Raw genomic sequence first — 22,351 nt, forward strand, 5'->3', positions numbered from 1 at the left:
GTAAACTTTCCTTCCAGGCTCACATTAAGCATCTCCAATCCAAAATCAAATCTAGAATCGGCTTCCGATTTCGCAACAAAGCCTGCTTCACTCATGCCGCCAAACATACCCTCGTAAAACTGACTATCCTACCGATCATTGACTTCGGCGATGTCATTTACAAAATAGCCTTCAACACTCTCCTCAGCAAATTGGATGCTGTCTATCACAGTGCCATCCGTTTTATCACCAAAGCCCCATTTACTACCCACCACTGCAACCTCTTTACTCTCATTGGCTGGCCCTCACAACATATCCATCGCCAAACCCACTGGCTCCAGGTCATCTATAAGTCTATGCTAGGTAAAGACCTGTCTTATCTCAGATCACTGGTAACCATAGCAACACCCACCCGTAGCACGCACTCCAGCAGGTATATTGCAACCCAAAGCCAACACTTCCTTTGGCTGCCTTTCCTTCCAGTTCTCTGCTGCCAATGGCTGGAACGAATTGCAAAAATCTCTGAAACTGGAGTCTTACATCTCCCTCTCTAACATTAGGCACCAGCTGTCAGAGCAGCTTACCGATCACTGTACCTGTACATAGCCAATCTGTAAATAGCACGCCCGACTACCTCATCCCCATATTATTACTTACCCTCTTGCAACCCAGTATTTGTACTTGCACATCACCATATGCACATATTATTTTTTTTTACCATTATTTAACTAGACAAGTCAGCTAAGAACAAATTCTTATTTTCAAATGACGGCCTAGGAACAGTGGGTTAACTGCCTGTTCAGGGGCAGAACGACAGATTTGTACCTTGTCAGCTCGGGGATTTGAACTTGCAACCTTTCGGTTACTAGTCTAACCACTAGGCTACCCTGCCGCCCCATATAGCACTCCATTAATGTTAAATTGTAATTATTTGCACCTCTATGGCCTATTTATTGCCTACATCCCTACATTTGTACACACTGTACACACATGTGTACACTGTACATATATTTTTATATTATTTTGTGTTATTGACTGTACGTTTGTTTATGTGTAACTGTGTTGTTGTTTTTGTTGCACTGCTATGCTTTAGCTTGGCCAGGTCGCAGTTGTAAATGAGAACATGTTCTCAACTGGCCTACCTGGTTAAATAAAAGTGGGGGAAAACATTTTTGCATCTGCCCAGCCACTCCTCTTTAAAGTGGGGCAGAACTCACTGATTTCACCTCGCTTTTCCACGGTCATTAAGAAATAGATTGAGACTTTGGGTTGTGGTTAGATGTGGGTCTGTTATGTTTGCTATATGTACTCTGATAGTTATCATTGTTTGTTCCATTCTCCAAACAGCCACCCTATTATGGCTTTAGATAAAGGAATAAATAGTGTTTGTGATGCCAAAGTTACCTCACAAATGTGAGGATGTGCGAGTTGGAAAAACCCAACGCTGTTTAATAAAGAACAAGTCTTGTTACTTCAACATAACATTGGCGACGATGACTTATTGTTGTCACATGTAAAGAAGTCAGAGTAGATCTGCTGTCTAAAGAAATTGATGGATTTCTTAAATCTCGCAAATCTAAATTTGGGAAAATACTGACTATGACCAAAAGTATACTATTTACACCTTTTACTAGATTTGGAACTAGAATAGATGCTTCTATTATATCAACAAGAATTGTTTTTTTTGTTTTTTTCGTTTTTAATTGCTGCAAATTGGCAGTGAAACAGACGAGAAATACCAGCATTAGTTAGGCAGGCTTAGCCTGACAATCAGTAACGTGTCAACTATCAATAAAATAGTTCTTCATTGACTTGACTATGCTTCCCAAACAGTACTCGTGCTTTTAGTCAAATGTCAGTGGAATGGATTAGATTTTTTTGCTTTGCTCGTCAGCGTAGCGAACACATGCAGATGTTGGCAACCACGAGGTAGCTAGCTACCAAGGTCATAAAACAAACTACTGGAGGTAGCTAACTAACTAGCAAGTTGACTGTCATATTGCCTTCAACTGACCATAGCTGGTTAGGAACGTCCCCTAAATGACGGATAAAGACGCGTGACGGTCAAATCGGCACGCCTAAATATGGCTATGATGTCTAACCATAGGAATATGTGCGCTCACTTCACCAGTCAAGTTAGCTGGCTGGCTCGTTGTCTAACCAACTAACGTTAGTGTGGCAGAGATAGATAACGTTCGATAGATAACGCGTGGTTTATAATTAACTTGTAACGTTATATGAGCTAACGTTACTTGTAGCTGGTTTTTGTGTAATTTTGTTTCTTACCCCAAGATTCCTTCAGAGTAGTTCTTGACTTTCCATGGTGTTCCCGTGTAACCACAACCTCCGGTCTCGAGGCTACTGTTGAATCCATAAGTGCTAGCCTTGTTGTCTCTTTTCCTTTTGTTGGGGTGTCCCGAGACCACAGAGACCCGAGAACACACTGCGCTGCCCCTCCCCAACGATGAACGGTTGTTGTGGTTGTTATTAGCTTCCAACGGAATAAAGTCTCGTTGTTCGACTACATCTCGGTCTTTCGTTGAGTTGGACATTCCCTGGTTCCGGGGTTCGCTGTTAGTGACAGCTCCGTTCTTGCACGAGATCACGTTACCCAATGTCCCGTTGATGTTCTTTTTCGGACTGAGGCTTGACGTGCTTGACAAACCACCCGTGTTACAGTTGTTATTGAAGTACAGATTCCCCAGTCCTTGAGTTGTTTCCCAAATCTGCATCCACAGGCTGTTGGCTGGTCCACGTTGTTCTGGCTGAAACCAAGCGATTCTTGGATCCATCAAACGACACTGCCCCAGAGCCTGGCTCAGTTCGCGTAGCTAAAGCTAGCACAGTGGCTAGCTAGCTAACCTCACTCGTAAGCTTCACAGCGGACTAACGTTAGCTAGGTAGGTTACTTCAAATTGCTATAAAATATCTAACTCTGCCATCCATGAGTTAAAACGAATATCAGTTATTATTATTATACAGTAGGCGACGTGTGGACGTAGACAAAGTTTGGTTTCAAGAATAAAGGAAACGTGCGCGGTTGCCTATCGAAGCGATTCTGACCCTTTCCTTCTGATCTTGGGTCCTCAATGGCGGACACTGCGCAGCCGCAAATTCACACAGAGTGAAATGGTGATTCGAAAAGGGCGGAGAAAGTGTCGTTCTTACGCAAGAGCAGAACATGTTACTTGTTGCGTAACAATGGGCGATTGATGAATTATTTTCACAGAACATGGGGTACACACACTGAAATAAGTATGTGGGAGGTTTGTAATAATAAAAAGCAAAAATAGACCGAACTTAAATGGTTATTTCATGTCATGACAGGACATTCTATCCATCAGGCTGATAAATTTAAATTCCATTATTTCAAAGTATGAAAGCAGCATATCAATGCGGAAGCAATAAACCAACAGCAGTGCCTTCTCCCTTGTCTATGAAACCACAATTGCTGAACTATTTTCTAAATCCAAAACCACAACTTGCTCCCTTGACCACTGCCTTAGTTAAGGCATGCCTCTGTTCTCTGCCTCCTGGTGGTCAAGATTGTAAATGCATCTCTCATATCTGGCATTGTTCTTACTCCTTTGAAAAGAACGGCAAAAACTCCCATACGGAAGAAACAGGGCCTGGACCCAGAGTTTCTCACAAACTACTGGCCCCGTCTCAAACCTCCCTTTCCTCGCCAAAGTGCTTGAGTGGATGGTAGCATCACAAATCCAACAGAACATGACCTCTCATGGACTTTTGGAACCCAACCAGGTCGGGCTTCCGGGCTGTGCATAGCACTGAAACTGCTGTGGTAAATACTAAAGACTGACCTCTTCACACAGGCTTACCCATAGTCTCTGTTGTCTTTGCTTTCATCTTCTGTCTAATTCACTTTCTTGATTGGTCTGTCATGTTTAGTGTTCTCCATGGCTAGTAGGTTATCATGTTTAGTGTTCTCCATGGTTAATCTGTCATCATGTTTAGTGTTCTCCATGGCTAGTCGGTCATCATGTTTAGTGTTCTCCATGGCTAGTCGGTCATCATGTTTAGTGTTCTCAATGGCTTGTCGGTCATCATGTTTAGTGTTCTCCATGGCTAGTCGGTCATCATGTTTAGTGTTCTCCATGGCTAGTCGGTCATCATGTTTAGTGTTCTCCATGGCTAGTCGGTCATCATGTTTAGTGTTCTCCATGGCTAGTCGGTCATCATGTTTAGTGTTCTCCATGGCTAGTCGGTCATCATGTTTAGTGTTCTCCATGGCTAGTCGGTCATCATGTTTAGTGTTCATCATGGTTAATTTGTCCTTATGTTTAGTGTAACGGTACTTTTACATACTTATTTTTGCTTTTTATCCTGCTGATTTTCTTGTATATAAAGTGACTTTGGGTGTCGTGAAAAGCACAAAATACATTTTATATTCTCCCCAATATCAGAACAAGGTAATCAATTTACTTTCAGCAACCCAAATCATGTTAACTAAATCACCTTGTAAATGGCTGGCGAGTTCTGCTTTATTCACATCTCACATGATCAGTTGACACTGGGCCTGTCCATCTCATTTTGGACTTGGGGTCAGTTAGCGGATTCTTGTGTGACGACAACTGGTCATTCCTAACATGGAGGGCTACAGTATGATAGTGTGTGACATGAAAGTTGGTTGATAAATATGTGTAAAATAAACCATATGTTCTGTCAATTTCTTTAAAATACAGCACATTGAAATGTACTTTTATGCATAAAATAATGTAAATGTTAAATAATTTGTCACTATGTACTGCAACATTCATTCATTTAAAATAGTGAACCTCTCTTTTTTGTACACATAATTATGTAAACACTCACTTAGCAAGGACAATAGTTACGCATTTCAGTTAAAACAAAAAGATAACCAACATGAAAATCAGTTATATAGATGTTAAAGGGATAGTTCACTCCAAAACAATGATTTTTGGACTGAACAGTCCCTTTAATGAGGGTCTATTGTACTGTATATTCTGAGTAATTTCATCTCAGCCAGATGGTGTAGTAGTGTCAGGCTGCTATCATTTTTTCACCACAGTCTCCAAGTAGCCAATAAACCTTCTTAGGTTGACTTTGACGTTGTCCAGCACACACAGTTGCTCAGGGCTGTACTTTCCCTTCCCCTCTTTACGAATCTGCACATAGAGGACAGGAAACAGCAATTAAACAGATGACAACAGTGATTTGCATAAAGAATGCATACACACTGTTCCAAGTGATGGGCTGCAGCTTTATTACCTTAGCCTTGAAGACAGGTTGAAGTGCCTTCAGAGCAGACAGTAAGTTGATGTTTTCAGCTGCTCTCTCTGCCTCGTCTCCATCCGCAAAAACATCAAACAGAGCATCCAGGGCTTCTCCACAAACCACAAGGTTGGCATCCTTTGTTGCAACTTGGAGTAAGGCATTACCAATCATCTATAAAAATATATTGCAGTGTTATTACATCATGGTCACATAGCCAAGATGGGTTAATAAAGCATAACATTTTTTTTAAAGAACAAAAAAAAAAGAATCAAAAACACGGGACGTGAATGTTAAAAACTGTCCATTGTGCCAATAGATGGAATGCACTCGCATGAGATTTGCCGTGATGTTGACAGAGTGGCATGGGAGGTTGATTTCTTAAACTGGGTTAAGATGTCAATTTTGGGACACATCCTCAGTAGTGTGCCTTTGAATCAGTGGGTGTTTCGGCCTTTAAATAACTAAACACCCTCATCAAAGGTGGCCAGCTAAAGGGTGATCAAGCCTTAGCTTGTGTCCCATGCCCAATTAAGATGTCCCACGGGACTATGCAAGGCAGGGGCGTCCTCTTCCCTGAGCCAGCCCTACAGCTGACCGTCCTCTTCCCTGAGCCAGCCCTACAGCTGACCGCATACCTCATATGCCCTCCTCAAGTTGGAGGGATCTGAATTGGGTTCTCAGGTGGGGGTGGGGGGGGTCATGAAGTTATAGCCCAGCAAGGGTCCTTCCGTTTGATCCAGATCCACTGGCTGCCTCTTTCAGCTGCTTGAGAAACTGCTCTGACGGTCTGCCGCAGAGCCTGTCCATGGATTCCAAGTTCTTTCAGCAACCTGATGGTGGAAGAAGCCACGAATCCTCTGCATCCCACTTCAACTGGCCAGACTTTTGCATTCCAGCCATGCTGAGTTGCGTCTGCTGCCAACTCTGTGTAACGCACTTTCCTATGCTCGTAGGCCTCTTCAACAGAGTTTCCCACGGGACTGTGAGCTCTATGATGTACACAGCCTTTCGTGAAGGGGACCAGAGTACCATGTCTGGCCTAAGGTTGGTAGAAGCAATCTCAGGTGGAAAAATTAGTTGCTGGCCAATATCGACAAGCATCTTCCAGTCCCGGGCCATGGCTAGGTGTCCAGTTTCTGGCTTCGTAGGAGGATACTTGGGCCTTTTCTGTCCCTCCCGGATGAATGTTGTTGTTTTGACAGGATTGCTTGTTTTTGGAGGTAATGAATTGGTTGCACATCTCTTGGTCTCAAGTGCTGCAGCCAGGCTCTTGAGGACCTGATTGTGCCTCCAGGTGTAGCGGCCTTGTGAGACGCTGGTCTTGCAACCTGTCATTATATGCCTGAGAGTCGCTGGAGCTGGGCAGAGGGGGCAGGTCGAGTCCTCGCCATACCATTGATGTAGATTTTTTGGTGACGGAAGCACATCATAAACAGCTCTTATGATGAAGCTGATGTTGCTTGCCTCCATTTGCCAAAGCTCACTCCAGTTGATCTTTCTCCTCTCCAGGCCTTCCCACCGCGACCATTGCCCTTGTTTAGCAAGAGAGACAGCCTTTGCACTTCTTGCAGTCTCCTCCTGTCTGCGCACCTCCTCGACCACCAGCTTCCTGCGTTCAGATGTTGTTGCCTTATGGAACGTTGGTTTGCTTGCTGCCAGGCCAAAGCCTCCTCTTCCATGCTGGATATTCCCCACAAGTTCTTGGTGTCTCAGGGCTGATGTTGCTTGCTGCACAGCCTTGGATGATGTCCATTTCCGTCCAGTTTGTAGGGGAGGTACAGCCTTGCTAATGGTCTGGTCTTTGGAGTCCTTCAATGTCATCTGAAGTCTTACTTTAGAGCACTTGTACTCCTCCGTTAGACTTGTAAGAGGTAGTTCAAGGACCCCTTTGCCATAGAGGCCGATGTTACTCAGGCATCGTGGGACACCCAGCCATTTCTTCACGTATGAGGTAATGGTTCGCTCCATCTTCTCCACTGTTGTTATTGGGACCTCAGACGGTGAGTGGCCACATTACCCGGGGGAGAAGTCCAAACTGTAGGCACCAAAGCTTGAGCCTCCCAGGCAGTAGGGTCTTGTTGATGTTCTCAAGACCGTCGGCGATGTCCTGCCTTACTTGCTGCACTTGATCTTTACCCCGGAGGCTTTCGTTGTACCATCTACCCAGGCTCTTGATGGGTTGCTCAGACACCGTTGGTATCGGGTCATCTCCAATGCAGAACCTCACATCTTTAAGCTGTCCCTTGACTATGGAGATGCTTCGAGATTTGCTTTGGATTGATTTTCATCCGGGCCCACTTGATGTTATCCTGCAGTTTTGCAAGTAGCCGCCTGGTGCATGCTGCAGTGGTGGTCAGTGTAGTCATGTCATCCATGTATGCTCGGATAGGTGGGAGACGGAGCCCTTCCTTAGTTCTCTCACCGCCGACCACCCATCTCGATGCCATGATGACTTCCATGGCCATAGTGAAGGCCAGAGGAGAAATTGTACAGCCTGCCATTATGCCTACTTCCAAGCGCTGCCATGTTGTTGTGAAGTCAGGTGTTGTGAAACACAATTGCAGGTCTTGGAAATAGGCCTTCACCAGTGTAGTGATGGGTTCTGGTACGTGGAAAATGTTGAAGGATTCCCAGAGGAGTTCATGGGGAACTGAGCCAAAGGCATTGGCCAGGTCGAGGAAGATGACATAGAGGTCTCTCTTGTCCTTCTTAGCTGTTTGGATCTGGTGCCAAATCATACTAGTATGTTCCAGGCAACCAGAGAAACCAGGAATGCCTGCTTTCTGTACAGAAGTATCAATGTACTTGTTCCGTTCCAGATAAGTGGACAGCCTCTGTGCTATTATACTGAAAAAGATCTTCCCTTCGACGTTGAGAAGGGAGATTGGTCGGAATTGACTGATGTCTGTCGCATCCTTCTCTTTCGGGATTAGCACACCACCAGTCCTTCGCCATGCCTTTGGTATTATTTCCTTCTGCCACACTAACCTCATGAGCCTCCAAAGAAAGTGTAGAACATCCGGGGCGTTCTTGTAGAGCTTGTATGGTACTCCATTAGGCCCAGGAGCCGAGGCCGCTTTTGCTCTTCGGACAACGTTCTCTACTTCCCTCCATTTTGGAGGGTCAGTGTCCAGATTGAATTCTGGTGGTTGAATAGGTGAGATGTCATGTGGGATGATTATCTGCTCATGCCTTTTCATGTCCTGGTGGACCTTTTCCAGATGTTCTTCCAGTTCAGGCTTTGGAGTTGTTAGGATCCCGCACTTTTCCTTTGCGAAGAGATCTTTGACAAACTTAAAGGGTTTTTTATAGAACCGTGTTCTTGAGGTTTCCTTCTTCCTACAAAGTTTCCTTAAGTTTTCCGCTCTTCGCAAGGTTGCCAGCCGACATTTAATGTCTGCTTGGAGTAGCATGAGATCTTCTCTCTGCATCAGAGGCCTTCTTCCACTGCTTCCTCAGCTGCCTTCTTTCTCTGACAAGTATCTCGATCTCCTGCTGCCTCCTAGATTTTTGCTGGCGCGGGTGGCGTCTTGCCACTTCTCCTTTCGTTTACTCCAAAGCGCTCTTCTCCGTAGTGGTAGATAATGTCTCCCATCCTTTCAAGCTTTTTCTCTGCTGTTCCTACCTGTTGTTCCAAGATTTTTGTCAGGTCGTTGTTGATTGTTTCCCACTCTCTCTTTTCAACAGCTTTGGCCCACTTCACACTCGGTCTGTGCCCTTTGATCTTTTCCTCTTTTAGTGGTCTCTGTGGTTGGGTGAGTTCATCCACCGGCATTTCTGTGCTTGTGTTATCCTCCTCGGTTACAGGGGTGCTGATGCTCTGCGAACTTTGGTTTGCGTCCCGTCGCTGTGCTTCATTTGACTGATTTGACTGGCTGCTTCGTAAGAAGTACTGGTCAATGCGAGGTCCCTGTCTCTGCTCTCCCAAGCACCTTTTCCTTCCTTGATGGATCCTTAACCCCCTTGCCGATGTTACTCTCTCCCAACCACAGCTGCACACCTGAAGTGTGTGTCCTGCTGCTGTTATGGTTGTTTCGTGCTGTGTTCCTACTCGTAGTCGTTTCCGTTCCTGGGTCCGTAACCGGGTGATCAGTCGTTGAGCCATCTTGCGCCCCAGCTCTCGCAGGCTCTAGGGGTATGTTCCTTTGTTGACTTTCAGTAGCACTTAGCGGGTGTCTCCAACATACTGAAGCAGCGTCAGAGACTGCCAACATGGGTAGTTAGCCCATGACAGCCCCAGTGGGGTCTATTCCCTCCGGTCACACAGACTTTCCTATGTTGTCAGCTGTCCTTTCACAGCAGTCACTGGACTGGTCCAGATGATCAGAATCATAAAACAAGGGACGAGATGTTAAAAACTGTCCATTGTACCAATAGATGGAATGCACTCGCATGAGATTTGCCGTGATGTTGACAGTAGCATGGGAGGTTTATTTCTTAGACTGGGTTAAGATGTCAATTTTGGGACACATAGTAATAGTTAATTCAGAAGTAATCATTAGCTATCTAAAACACATTTCATACAAAACAAACTAGGGATGAAAATAATAAAGTACCTGTAGAGTTTCAGCTGTCCCATTCTCTTTAGCCAGTGTGCTTCCTGTGATGCCTAGGATGGCCAGAGCGTTCACTCTCACACTGACCACATCACAGCAGGTCGCTGCCTCGCTCAGGCTCATCATCTGTTGGGGGGTCATACACTGGCAACACACACACAAACACAGACATAAACAATGAGTCATCCAAGAGACATGTTGGGATAGTGCTGTGGTACGATATAAACTAACAGACAGATGACAGTAAGGCTTGGTAAAATGTACTTCAGAGGGAAACTCTCCTCTGGTTCAGTCAGCTGTCTTACCTGTGGGATTTTCATATAGGCTATGATCTGTAAGAGGGATCGCATGGCACTGGTAACTGCCTCAAGGAATTCCTCCTCCTTAGGGATCTCTGAGTAAGCAAATTAACCGAAAATAAATTATGAATGAGACAATAACTCTCCTTTGTTAAGGTCATTGCTGTGAAAGTGAATCAACCTACCTAGTAAAATAAAGATTTAATACAAATAATGAAGAGATGATACGACATGTAGATCTAACCTGGAGGACTGAAGACCAGCGTGGACAGGTGTTGTGCGACAGCCTGAAGAGCGGCTGCTCCCCCTAGGGACTCAGCGTCCATAGTAGACAGCATGTTGTGAAGGCACGTCAGGGCCCTGTACTGCACCCGATGCATCCTGGGGGAAAATGGATTTTAGTCAACTCCTAAAGGCAGGTAGCGATGTGGTAAACAAAGTGTATACCTGTAATGCCATTATTAGCCAGAAAAATAGAATACCCCAATCAACTGGGGCCGTACATTGACGCATATTGGTTTGTGTGTTACTAGGATCATGACAAACCACTCAAATTATCTTGTGATCTAGTAGATCACAGAATATTTAGTGTCTCATTCTTTTTAGGGCAAAGAAAATGATAACATGCTAGACAGATAATTACTTTTTTATCAAGATTTTCCAGGTGGGATTGTGACGACATACGTCCATCGCCTCGCTGCTGGGGAACTGGGTCTTCTTGAGAACCTTGAACATATAGAGACATGGATGGTTATCACCTTCATACAGTGTAGTGGCTATAACAGAGACAGTAGGAACACACATTAGTCTAGTACCATGACATTACTTATTTTATATTTTGCATGTGAAAACAGAGGGAACATCAAAAAAGACAAACATAAGATGTGAAGTGAAACAATTATGCTAGGTGAGGAAAGAAATCCCCCACACCTTCTCTGGGATGTTGTGGTTGATCAGAGCCGCATGGACCTCAGCAGACAGACACAGTGGGGACAGGAGGCTGGTGTTCCCTTCAGAGAGGCCGTCAGGACACACCTCACTCTCGTCGCTGCTCGACGCCTCCTCCCACTCATCGTCTGACGGGTCTACAAAACAAACACACAGAGCCACAACAGCCGACGTATACCTCAAAAGCAAATAAAGCTAATTTTAAATCCTAAATATGCATTTTAGCATCAAACCGTAAAAATGCTGTAATCTTTGAACATGCACCAGACAGCTGTGTCAAACAGTAATGAAAACAAAGCTCCCCAGGTCAGTACTGCTCTGCTGCCCAAACACTGCTGCCCACAGCACTCACCATCAGAGCAGCACATGTTGACGATGATCTCCAAGGACGTCTGCTGGGCTGTCAGCAAGGCCGTCGCCTCCCTCAGCTCCTCCTTGCCCCTCTGGAGAAAGAAAAGCAGACTATTGACACTGCAGCAGGCACACAGCCACCTCTTACGTCCCTGAGTAAACCCTGCTGTGTGTCCCTCTCTTCCTGTCTGCTGAACAAAGCGGTATCTCCCTGAAGAGAGGGCCACTACAACTCTGAATACCAACTGCAATACTCTGTGCTGCTTCATCAATATTCAGCTGTTTCACAGCATTCAACAGTGAGGAGTCAGGTACGTAATCTGAATATTAAAAACTGAAAGTGCAATACTCTTTACTCAACCCTGTCACTTTGGATCTCTATAACCATAACTCAAAAGGGTTTGATGGGTTTGTTTCTGAGAAAGGACTTACAGGCAGGAGATCAGAGAAGTCTGTATCTATCTTGGTTGCCTTTCCATTCATCCTCAGTCCAACCCCCTCCTCCTCATCATCCTCCATCTCCTCTACAGGCATATTCCCTGCAGCTGCCTGGTGGTCCTCCGTGTTCCCTGCCTCTGAGGCAGTGGCACTGCGGGCCACCTCAGCCTGGCGGAGCTGGGGTATCAGCGTGCCAGCATCCAGCTCCAAGCACTGGGACATGGTGGCCATCAGGGCGGTGAGGGTCTGGGCCTGGTGGGCCGTAGGCAGGCTGCTCTTCAGGTTCCACACAGACCCTGTCAATGGACAGAGCACAAAGCACACAATGAGCACTGGAATCAGTTATTTAGTTGGGCTATTAACAAACAGCTTCCAACCCCTGACTATGACTTTAGTCAGAGAATGAATGCAGAGTGAATGACCGGTTGACATTGTGAGGTAAAAGAAATCTGTAAATAATGTGACAACAAATATGTTGAAGCCATACCTGCAGCCAGTGTTCTGAGCAGTGTGTGAGCCATGTCCGCCTGTGAGGATAGCAGCACACTCTCTAGAGTCCCTAATACAGCATTGTTCATACTACACAGCAACTCTGCGTTGTCCTCAGTCACTGTGTGCAAACAGTGGGCTAAAGACAAAGGTGGAGCAGGGACTTACTACAAAATACATAATCAAGTCAAATATTTAAATGGTGAAAATGCTCATTAAAGTCGTGTGAAAATTGGTTTGATGAGACTAACCTGCAGACAAAGCCAGCTTGATGTTGTGAGTGTGTCGCTCCAGACACTGTAGGATAACATCCAGAATGCCTGCTTTGTTGAACACAGAGAGTGCCTGGCTACTGCTCTCACTGACAGACAGGGTGATAATTCAACAGGAGAGTATGGTGTGAAAGAACCATAGAAACATTGGCAAGCTAACAGAATTTAATACAATTTTGGATCTCTATGGGTAGGCTACTGGACGCATGTCCAGATCACTAGGTGGACCGATCAGCTGACATTTGTGTTACTACTACATTTAGTACTTTTTTCTTACCAGAGATTCCACAGCAAGTTAACTGCTTCATTGGCTACATCTTCCACTGTGTTTTTCTGCCCTTTTAACGAGAGGGCAGCATTGGTCTCAAACCCAGCACAGCACTGTGGAGAAACAGTACTGGGGTTCAGAGACTATGAAAACACCAGACCTGGATTCAAATACATGTGTATTTGAGTATCTAGTACTTAATATACTTTTTGTGTGTGATTATTTTCAAATACACAGCCCAGAACAAGTACCTATATTTGAGTATTTGAATGGTCTTTTGTAAAAACCAAATAGGCTACCAAACTGTATTTGAGAGAATTTTCAAATTCTTATTTCAAATGCTGTTTCCAAGTGTATTTCCAAATACATTAAAATATTCAACTGCTTGTCTTTTCAAATAAAATATAGGCCTATCTATCTTAATACTTACTTTGAGTGTAAGTAACACATGTTTGAAGTAGTTTTTGAACCCAGGCCTGGAAAACATACAGCCCTATAAAATATCTATGCATTTATGTGACTAACCATCAAGGAATGGAGGTGACTAACCATCAATGAATGGAGATATGTAGGTGCTTCACTTTTCAGACATGCACGCCATGAAACATGTTGTTCAAAATGTGAAAAAACAACCTATGCACAGCAGGGCCACACCCATAAATACATCAACTTTAAGGAATGATTTACGAGGGAAGGCCTCACCTCTCGAAGCAGAGCAGTCAGAGGAGTCATGACGTCCTGTTTCACCATGTCGTCACACACCTCATGACCCCCACAGGCACTCAGGTTCCTGATGTGAGAAGAACAATTCACTCAGTCTTTGACCGATAACTATCACATCAGTGCTAACAGTTAATTGAGGGTGTGGTATTTCAAGAGGACTCTCTCAGTTTCTGTTTAGCAAGCCAAAGCATCCTTCACTAACCAACTTCTGTCTTACAGCACATAATGGCTTCAACAACCATCTACATTCTGTTAAGTGGCTAGTACTAGGTATTGAACATTCCTTTGCGAGGCTGAGGGCTTACCTGAGTGCCCCTGTGGCAGTCTCCCTGACGGCCAGGCTGCGGTCCAGCATTAGAGGCCCGAGACGTCTCACCGCATCCCGCTGGAGGAAGCCTGGGATGGCCTGGCTCTGTTGCACGAGGCGTGATATGCTGGCACAGGCAAACTCACGAATGTCTGCACTGGGACTCTGCAACTAAACACATACAGTATAAACAGGGGTTATTTGGATATTCTCTTTTCCATACCATCTGTGTTCTTTTATCTTCCAGTTGTATATGTAGAAAACACTGTTTAGTGGCACTGAACTAGATTTTATAATGTACTGAACAAAAAATATAAAACGCAACATGCAACAATTTCACTGAGTTACAGTTCATATAAGGAAATCAGTCAACTGAAATAAATTCATTAGGCCCGGCCAAATCTATGGAATTCACATGACTGGGCAGGGGAGCAGCCATGGGTTGGCATGGGAGAATGAGTTTTTCCCCAACAAAAGGGCTTTACTAGAGACAGAAATACTCCTCAATTTAATCTGCTGTCTAAGTGGCTGGTTTTAGATGATCCCGCAGGTGAAGAAGCCGAATGTGGAGGTCCTGGCCTGGTCTCACATCGTCTGCGGTTACGAGGCCGGTTTGATGTTCTGCCAAATTCTCTAAAACGACTTTGGAGGTGGCTTACGTTAGAGAAATTAACATTAAATTCTCTGGCAACAACTCTGATGGACATTCTTGCAGCCAGCATGTCAATTGTACGCTCACTCAAAACCTGATATATCTGTGGCATTGTGCTGTGACAAAACTGCACATTTTAGAGTGGCCTTTTGTCCCCAGCACAAGGTGCACTTGATATGCCACACCTGTGGAAGGATTATTTTTGCAAAGGAGAAATGCTCACTAAGAGAGGTTTAAGCTATTGGTGAACAAAATATGCTTTTTGTGCATATGCAAAACTTCTGGGATCTTTTATATCGGCTCATGAAATATGGGACCAACAGTTTACATGTGTTTATATTTTTGTTCAGTATACTTCTGTGAAATATAAATGAATATTTTTATTTTAGGGGGGCACATTTGAGCGTGAACATAACGTAATAACACGTGTTTGTTCGTTTTGCATATGCGGGAAGATCCTTAGGAAGAAATTGAATTTGTCTTATGGACACATTGGTAAACAACATTGACATGCCTATGAAATGCAGAACTGACCTGCACTCATCTATAAAATAGAGTGCAACATATGATCAATTAGACCGAAATAACAGTACTGTTGTCAGATCTTGGGACTCTTACTTTCTCCAGTAACTCCCCAGTTGGAGAGTCGACTCCAAAGACTTCACCGTGGTCCGGTTCCATTTCCTTTACAGCAGTTACCGACAGTCCCTCTGCGTTGAACTGTGGACGTCTAAATTTGTTAGTCTTACTTTTGCCCATAGCTTATTTCGATTAAGTGCGCAGCGATATTGATCTATCGTGTAGTAGGCTGTCACGCTCTCACGTTCCGCATAATTTTAAGACATGTGGAACATCCATGGAGATTCGTCCGGTGCCGTAAAATGGTGCTTACTCTCACAAAGCAAAAGGTGTGGCGTATATGTCGCAAAGACGAGACCAGAGACCCGTTTTTAAACGTTATAGATTAATCCTTCTACTCCCTTTGAAATAATTATCGGTCTAACATGGCTGGAAAACAAACAATTTGCAGTGAATATAGTTAAACAATGCTTATACGTATGAATACAATAAAAATAACTAAAGACAATTACACACTGAGGAGATACTTTCAAACAAGTTGTACAGGCATTCACTATCTGAAGCATAGCCTAGTCTAAAGGTTGCAACCATATACTACAGTAAATCACAGGAAACACATTTCATACAAGTATTTATTAGGTATATAACAATTAGTTTAAAAATAGAAAGATTTATCTAAAACAAAGGTCTGTTATCATTAGAAATAAACATCTGAACTCATGGCGAATGAGTTATGTCAAAGGGTGTGTGAACCCAGAAGCAGCTTTAAGGGAAACCATAACACTGACTGAGATGCTGTTAAAAAGGCGTTTGACGTCCTCTCCCCTCACAATCCTTCATTAATATGTAATGGAGCACAACATAATCACCCCTCTGTATTTCCCCAACCTCCTTCCTTCTTACATTGTTTCAGATCCTCCAAACAGGATGCTGGTCCTTGTGTCAGTCTGTCTTTCAGTGGGAATCAACATAGTCATTAAGAACATTTTATTTCCCCACCTCTCCAGGTTTGTGGTTATTGGATGTGTGGCCGTGGTTTGAGAATTAGTTTCCCCGTCTGTAAGAGATATAACCATCAAAGTCAATACAATGCATAGATGTACAGGGAATAATTCAAAATCATACTTTTAAATTATGTAATGGATGACCAAAAACATTACAGCTGGATTGAATTGATTGGGAATTAAGGTAATCTCAACGAAGATGATTTATGCAACTTACATCATCGCAGGACATGTTGTATTCCGCTAAAACCGTCCGACAGCGAGCTGCAATACTTAAAGAGAGTGAGTTAAAGGAGAATTGTCCTATTTCTGAAGTAAATCTCTATTTTTTAGTAAATGGCATGTTATAGAAGGGTCCAGACACTTCTCTTGTGATTTGGCTTGTTTTTGAGAAACTAACATCGATTCAATTTCTCATTGCTTGTTGTGCAGTATCAGGCCACACAAGACATGAACAAAAGCAACAAACATTTTTTTGGGGGGGAAACAAACACGCTCTCAGTATAGGGATGTATAGGATTATTAAGGCCACCAGGTCCATAGCTGTCATTTACCATCCAACAGTATCACTATTTACTTAAAGGATTATTTTCAGTACAGTGATGTAGGTCTTTAGATGTTGTACACATGAAATTGTGTCATTTCAAACTTTATCCGCAACATTTTAATCCATTTTCCCCCACGCAGCTGTGCAGGCCGAGCGAGTCCCTATTGTACACGGACATAGCCCACGCAACACAGCTGGTAGAAGAAAAGTCTTGAGTTGCACAAAATGGAATATAACGTTGCAGATAAAGTTTGGAATGACACAATTTCATGTGTACAACATCTAAAGACCTGGGATACTATATTGACAATTCTCCTTCACAATCCTACTGAAAAGATTAAGTGTGGAATTTTAAACAAGGGGAAGGATACATTGATGGTGCAACGACTCGTTTGTGTATTCCAGCAAAGAACAGAGCGATCAAAGTGATGCAGCTGATGGTGAAGAACGGATGGTTCCACAAAGATGAGAAGAAAGACACCTGAGAAAGACAGCCGGAGGTACAGAGAGATTATACAGGCAAACACACACAACCAAACTAAAATCACAAACACACTGATCTGTGTGAAAGGTATCCTACTTTATCACATACACAAACAAGCTGCCATCACAAACATACTGACCTTCTGTGTGTCAGGGTCTATCAACCAGTTCCAGGCTCCAGTTGCAGTACAAACAGAGACCACTATTAGAATCACTGAAACAATGTGAGATATTGAATTATATCACCATTAAAAAAAAGTGCCAGAATAATGTGGGCCTGAATCCTGATACAAGAAAATACAAAATACTCAGGCTGTGAGGCCATTTACTCTTGAAATGATTATGGTTTGACAGTTGCAGTGTTGTCATTGATTATAGTTAGTCAGTTTCAAGAGTCATTTATTATGGTTAGACAGAGTTGGAACTACAAATACTTACTTCGCCACCTCCCAGTTGCAGGTTGCAAACAGGAGACGTATTCTGTTAATCTTCTCTCAAAAGCTTTTAGATCTGCAAAAACAAGCTGTGTGTCAGGGCATTCATCTACATTTCTATCAATGTTCTTGATCAACACCACATGAAGGAACATACAATATCCTTTATATGCGCTGTGCTTGATTGGTTTGGAACCGATGGAGTAATTCAAAAAGTAAATTAAGCACAACTGCATAGTGAAGGCTCCGATTCCACTGAATTGCTATTGGAAGAGTAAATTGTAGCTTCAGAGTTAACCGTTACATCTTAACGAGGACGCCTGTCCAAAGGGACTGAATTATGTTTAGTTTGGACTGGCAAAACTAACGACCTTTGTGATAACCTGGACATAAATAGAATCAATCAAATGAGGTAAAGTACGCGGATACTTTTGCATTGGTTATCCGTTCTGGCGCTACCTGTCCTGGTGAGCGTGCAGCGGTGGTCTTCTGGGGCTAACAACTACCGGTATGCTAACTATTTACAGCATAGCTAGCGGGCTAATTATTGTAGCTAACAAGCATTTGTGTGCATTTCTTTTGTACAAGTTTAGGTCGAACCCCCGCGGAGGGAAATCAGCAAAAATGTAATTAGCTTGAGTTTGGTATTTTGACGAATTTACAAATGAACGTCCTTTAAGAGAAAAGGTTAGCCTCGCTAGCTACGTCACCGCGGCTGGCTAATCAAGCTAACAAACGACTCAAGTGAATTGTGAAGGCACGTTTGTCACCGTGCGTTTTACTTTATAGCGAAACTTCACTTATAATAACATGCATCATGATTTGTGAAAATAAATTAATTTGCTTGCCATGTTGACTACCTTCGGCCTGTTCCAAGGAATTCATTGCTCTTTTCTCCGGCTGGTGGACGTGCAAGCTAGTTCTCCTGGGCAATTGGGAACAGGCGAAAACCTTAACGTGGATTGGCTGATGGGCAATTGGGAACAGGCGAAAACCTTAACGTGGATTGGCCGATTTCGGAAAATGTACAGTGATTGGTTTAAACAAGTAACTGCTTCGGCGCAACCCCTGGCACTTACGTATCCACTCTTCAGATATGATCTGAAAGTAGGTTTGCGGAGACTAAATAACCATTGAATATATATTTGTTTAAAATCATCTTTATTGACTGTTCAAAGACCGCACAAACAACTCTGGTGAAATAATTGTGTTATATTGACAGAATACTAAATGTGTTTTGTAAATCTCACTGATCTCGTTGTGAGGAATCTTTGGTCAATGTAGCAGCAACTAGATTTGCCTCGGCTACTTTACAATTACATCACATTAAATATTAAATGTTACAGGCAATCAAGTTCTTAAATAGTGTAGCCTGCTTTGTTGTTTATGGGAACCAGCTTGTTTGCTAACTACACATTAAACATTTCGTTCAGCACTTTATCCACATCATCAACAGATATATCTTTCATATCGAAAACATCAAAACCATCCTGGTTGTTGTAGGTGACCTCACTGAAGGTCCAGCCAATTAGAGCTCGGAATCCTGTAGCCGTCTGTAGTGAGCAGATGGACTTGTTGGTGAATAGAGACTTTGGATCTGTCTGAAGACAGTGGGAAGTCTCTAGAAAATGATCAATCCCACGAGGAACCTGGGTGAAGCCGTAGATCTTCTTGGTTGGGCTCTTGTCTACCAGAGGCGAGTTGGTAAAGGCCTCATTGAGAACCAGAGGATTTCGACCAGTCTTCTCCAACTTCCACAGGTCTCCATCTTGTATGAGACGGAAGACGTCAGGGGATTGTGGCTAGTCCTTCCCGGAGACGAGCTCAAGAGGGTGCCATATTTGGGAGGAAACCCCAAAGCTCACGTCTGCAATGTAAGCAGTCCCATCAATGACCACCTTGTTGATGAGGTGAGAGTCTGTTGGCCCGAACTGGTTTATGGTGTTGTTGTAGACTCTTGAACCCAGTGTTACTGGATTATAACACATCTCTTTTAGCACCCAAGCAAAGAGGAGGTTATTCTCACAACACCAACCCCCCGATTGCTCCTCACAATCTTATTGAAAATCAACTCATAGTCCATAGTGATCTTCTCACCACAGTGAATGCTGAGGTTTTCAAATGGTATTGACATCACATGGTGTTTGTGGACCTGGTTCAGTGTTTTAAGGTCTGGTTTAGAAAATGGTCCGTGGAACCCGATCCTCTTGAAGTACTCTTCCAGATTAATTTTGCCCCAAGAGATAACAAAACAAAGACACTGCATGAGTTTATGCTTTTGCAGGATTTACGACTACATATACAGAAACTGACATCCGCTAATGTCTCATTCCCAATTAGTTTTTCACATGGAGTAAGATCCTATTTTCGATTGAAACACCACCACATAGGCCTTATTATTGATTTGAAGGATAAAGGATTAAAGAATAGACAAAAACGTGTGATACTACATGGAGGCACAGGCAGCTATGTTTCATTTCCATTTGATGATTACTTACTTTCACTGTTCAGAGTTCTGCAGAGCAAGAAGGGCAAAGCAGTTGTGCATTAAAAGAGATAAGAATGCCTCTTACATGATTAAAACGGAGCACCCTCGACTTTGCTCATATACTGGAAAACAAAACTAAAGTTCACGAGTGAGCCTTGCATAAGGGACCTCACTTCTAAAACACTGGAGCCTTGTGGTTAGTGATGGGTCGTTCGCGAACGAGTCGGCTCTTGTAGGTGAACATTGGGAGCCGGCTCGCATATCAAAAGAGCTGAATCTATTTATAAAAAAAAAAAAGATATAAAAAATCTAACGATTTAAATGAAAATAATTAACTAATTCAAAGAACGAAAAAATAAATAAAATAATATAGGCCTAAATGCTCAAGCGCACACACATTGACTGTCTGCTCAGACTAACAGCCTCATCTGTTGTTCCTGTCAATCAGACACGCAGTGTCAACCAATGAACCAAAGATGCACGAGGGCCGAGCCAACTCACGCACAGTCACACACTTAGCAGCCGAGGAGGGAGAGGAAGGACGGCTGTGAAAATAACATCTGGAAAATGAGTCGGACGCACAGTAGCATTTGGATGCATTTTAATAATGGAGACAATATTGGAGCACAGTGTAGAATTTTCCAAAACAAAATCTAATATACAGCAAGTTCTACGCACAACCTACACCGGTATATGCGAACTGTGCACCCAACTGTGACGCTAGCGGTAGAGGAGCTTCGAGAAACTAGCGGGCCTGCTAGTGATAGTGGTGGAGCCAGCACCTACACACTTGGAGATGTATCCACTCAGTAAAGTAGGCCTACTCCGCGACCCATGACAACGCAGTCTTCTATGGACCAGTTTATGCCAAAATATGTCTGTAGCAAAACAAGGCCTAATTGATATTGCATTGGCTAAAATGATTGCCACCGATTTACAGCAATTTTCGATCGTGGAGGACAGGTTTCATAAATTATAGCAATAGTCTAAATCCAATGTACACAATTCCAAACAGGAAAATCCTTTCAAAATCACCTATTCCACAACTGTATGAGAGCACGCAGACTTCAGTGCGGGAAAGAGTGCTGGACATCAGGGGTAACCACTTCTTACATGTCACTTCATTGAAGATTTTTCGATGTCGAGCTGCCTTCTGGACTACTTTGAGTTCAGCGACAGACACACCTCAGAGAACTTGGCAGAGGAACTGTTGAGAGTGGCCAGAGAATGGCAAGTAGATGGACAAGTGGTATGTTTTGTTAGCGACAATGCAGCTAACATAACCAAAGCCATGAACATTTTAAAATGGACCCATCATCCATGTCTTGCCCACACAATCAACCTGATTGTAAGAGATGCTCTGAAGGTGATAAAGCCCACTGCGGACAGTGGTAAAAGCAGCTGTGGAATACTTCCACAGGAGCACAGTAGGTGCTGAAAACTAAAGTCTACACAACGCCTGAAGGGGATGCCTGAGCTGAGGCCTGAACAAGACTGCACTACAAGGTGGAATTCAACATTTTATGTTGAAACGGTTTCTTGAGTCAAAAGGATGCCATCATCTCTACCCTGGCCATTGTCAATGCACCTGTTGATGCTCAACATCCTGGAAGTGGTGGAGGTGTGCAGAGTCCTGGAACCCATTGAGCAGGTCATTGTGGAGATTAGTGGAGAAAGGTACAGGAAGTAGTTATTACTACATCATTATTTAATTCAATATAATATATGTATAAGCAGTTGATGAGAATTTAGTATCCGTAGACGAAACATAAACCTGAACTAATAAGTTACTGCTCTCTCTTTTTAGCTATGTGACAGCCTCAAAAATGATATTCATGTTAAGGGTCTGCAGCGAATCACAGCCAGTCGCCAGAGAGAAGCAAATGTAACCACAGGAAGTGACAGAGTTGATGGATACCCTATGTTCATCAATGGACAGAAAGTTCCACGGAATGGAATATAATGGAATATAATCATGTGCTATCAGAAACCTCTGCACTTGACCCCAGGTTTAAGAAGTTTGCGATTGATGAAGCGATTGATGAGGCTCTTCAAAGAATAACCTCAGCAGCAGGGAGGGACAGCCCCAGCAGTCAGCTGGCCCAGGCACCAGGGCAACAGGAAGAAGAGGGATCAGATGGAGCAGAAGCACCAGCAGTAGTGCCACAAACATCTGCTGTTTGGATGCTGTTTGACGAGAGAGCAACTGGGTATGCAGCATGAAGGAATCCCTCACCAGATGCCATAATGGAGGTCCCATCCTATGTGGAGGTGCCCC

The 22,351-nt window shown here is 43.5% G+C and overlaps 3 protein-coding genes and 1 pseudogene across 5 annotated transcripts in view; all 4 read right to left on the reverse strand.

Annotated features, from left to right (window-relative positions):
- The window catches only part of LOC135557350 (terminal nucleotidyltransferase 4B-like), a 32,315-nt gene extending 29,239 nt beyond the window's left edge, over positions 1–3,076 (reverse strand). For both annotated transcript variants that reach the window (XM_064990550.1, XM_064990559.1), the window contains exon 1: positions 2,266–3,076. In XM_064990550.1, coding sequence (XP_064846622.1) covers positions 2,266–2,771 — 506 coding nt within the window. In that variant the 5' untranslated portion in view covers positions 2,772–3,076. The remainder of the gene's footprint in view (positions 1–2,265) is intronic.
- A 1,387-nt stretch (positions 3,077–4,463) lies between these two features.
- LOC135557359 (HEAT repeat-containing protein 3-like) lies at positions 4,464–15,435 on the reverse strand. The gene is made up of 15 exons (XM_064990573.1): positions 15,157–15,435; positions 13,885–14,057; positions 13,559–13,646; positions 12,866–12,969; positions 12,568–12,677; positions 12,315–12,455; positions 11,822–12,123; positions 11,391–11,481; positions 11,021–11,175; positions 10,734–10,816; positions 10,335–10,471; positions 10,097–10,185; positions 9,792–9,935; positions 5,230–5,406; positions 4,464–5,126 (listed from the first exon to the last, which is right to left on the reverse strand). The coding sequence occupies exons 1-15, from the start codon at positions 15,295–15,297 to the stop codon at positions 5,013–5,015; spliced, it is 2,049 nt and encodes a 682-aa protein (XP_064846645.1). The 5' UTR covers positions 15,298–15,435; the 3' UTR covers positions 4,464–5,012.
- Positions 15,436–15,735: 300 nt separating this feature from the next.
- LOC135557368 (nuclear envelope phosphatase-regulatory subunit 1) lies at positions 15,736–18,536 on the reverse strand. 2 transcript variants are annotated; one of them, XM_064990593.1, is made up of 6 exons: positions 18,446–18,536; positions 17,590–17,661; positions 17,292–17,365; positions 17,040–17,149; positions 16,339–16,393; positions 15,736–16,174 (listed from the first exon to the last, which is right to left on the reverse strand). In XM_064990593.1, the coding sequence occupies exons 1-6, from the start codon at positions 18,468–18,470 to the stop codon at positions 16,133–16,135; spliced, it is 378 nt and encodes a 125-aa protein (XP_064846665.1). In that variant the 5' UTR covers positions 18,471–18,536; the 3' UTR covers positions 15,736–16,132. The 2 variants fall into 2 exon arrangements, with proteins under 2 accessions (XP_064846665.1, XP_064846656.1); XM_064990584.1 differs by having other exon boundaries at positions 18,434–18,536.
- A 425-nt stretch (positions 18,537–18,961) lies between these two features.
- LOC135552798 (arylamine N-acetyltransferase, pineal gland isozyme NAT-10-like) lies at positions 18,962–19,851 on the reverse strand (annotated as a pseudogene).
- Between the last annotated feature and the right edge of the window lie 2,500 nt (positions 19,852–22,351).

The sequence above is a fragment of the Oncorhynchus masou genome, chromosome 2 (genome assembly GCF_036934945.1).
Source record: "Oncorhynchus masou masou isolate Uvic2021 chromosome 2, UVic_Omas_1.1, whole genome shotgun sequence".
Taxonomy (NCBI): Eukaryota; Metazoa; Chordata; class Actinopteri; order Salmoniformes; family Salmonidae; genus Oncorhynchus; species Oncorhynchus masou.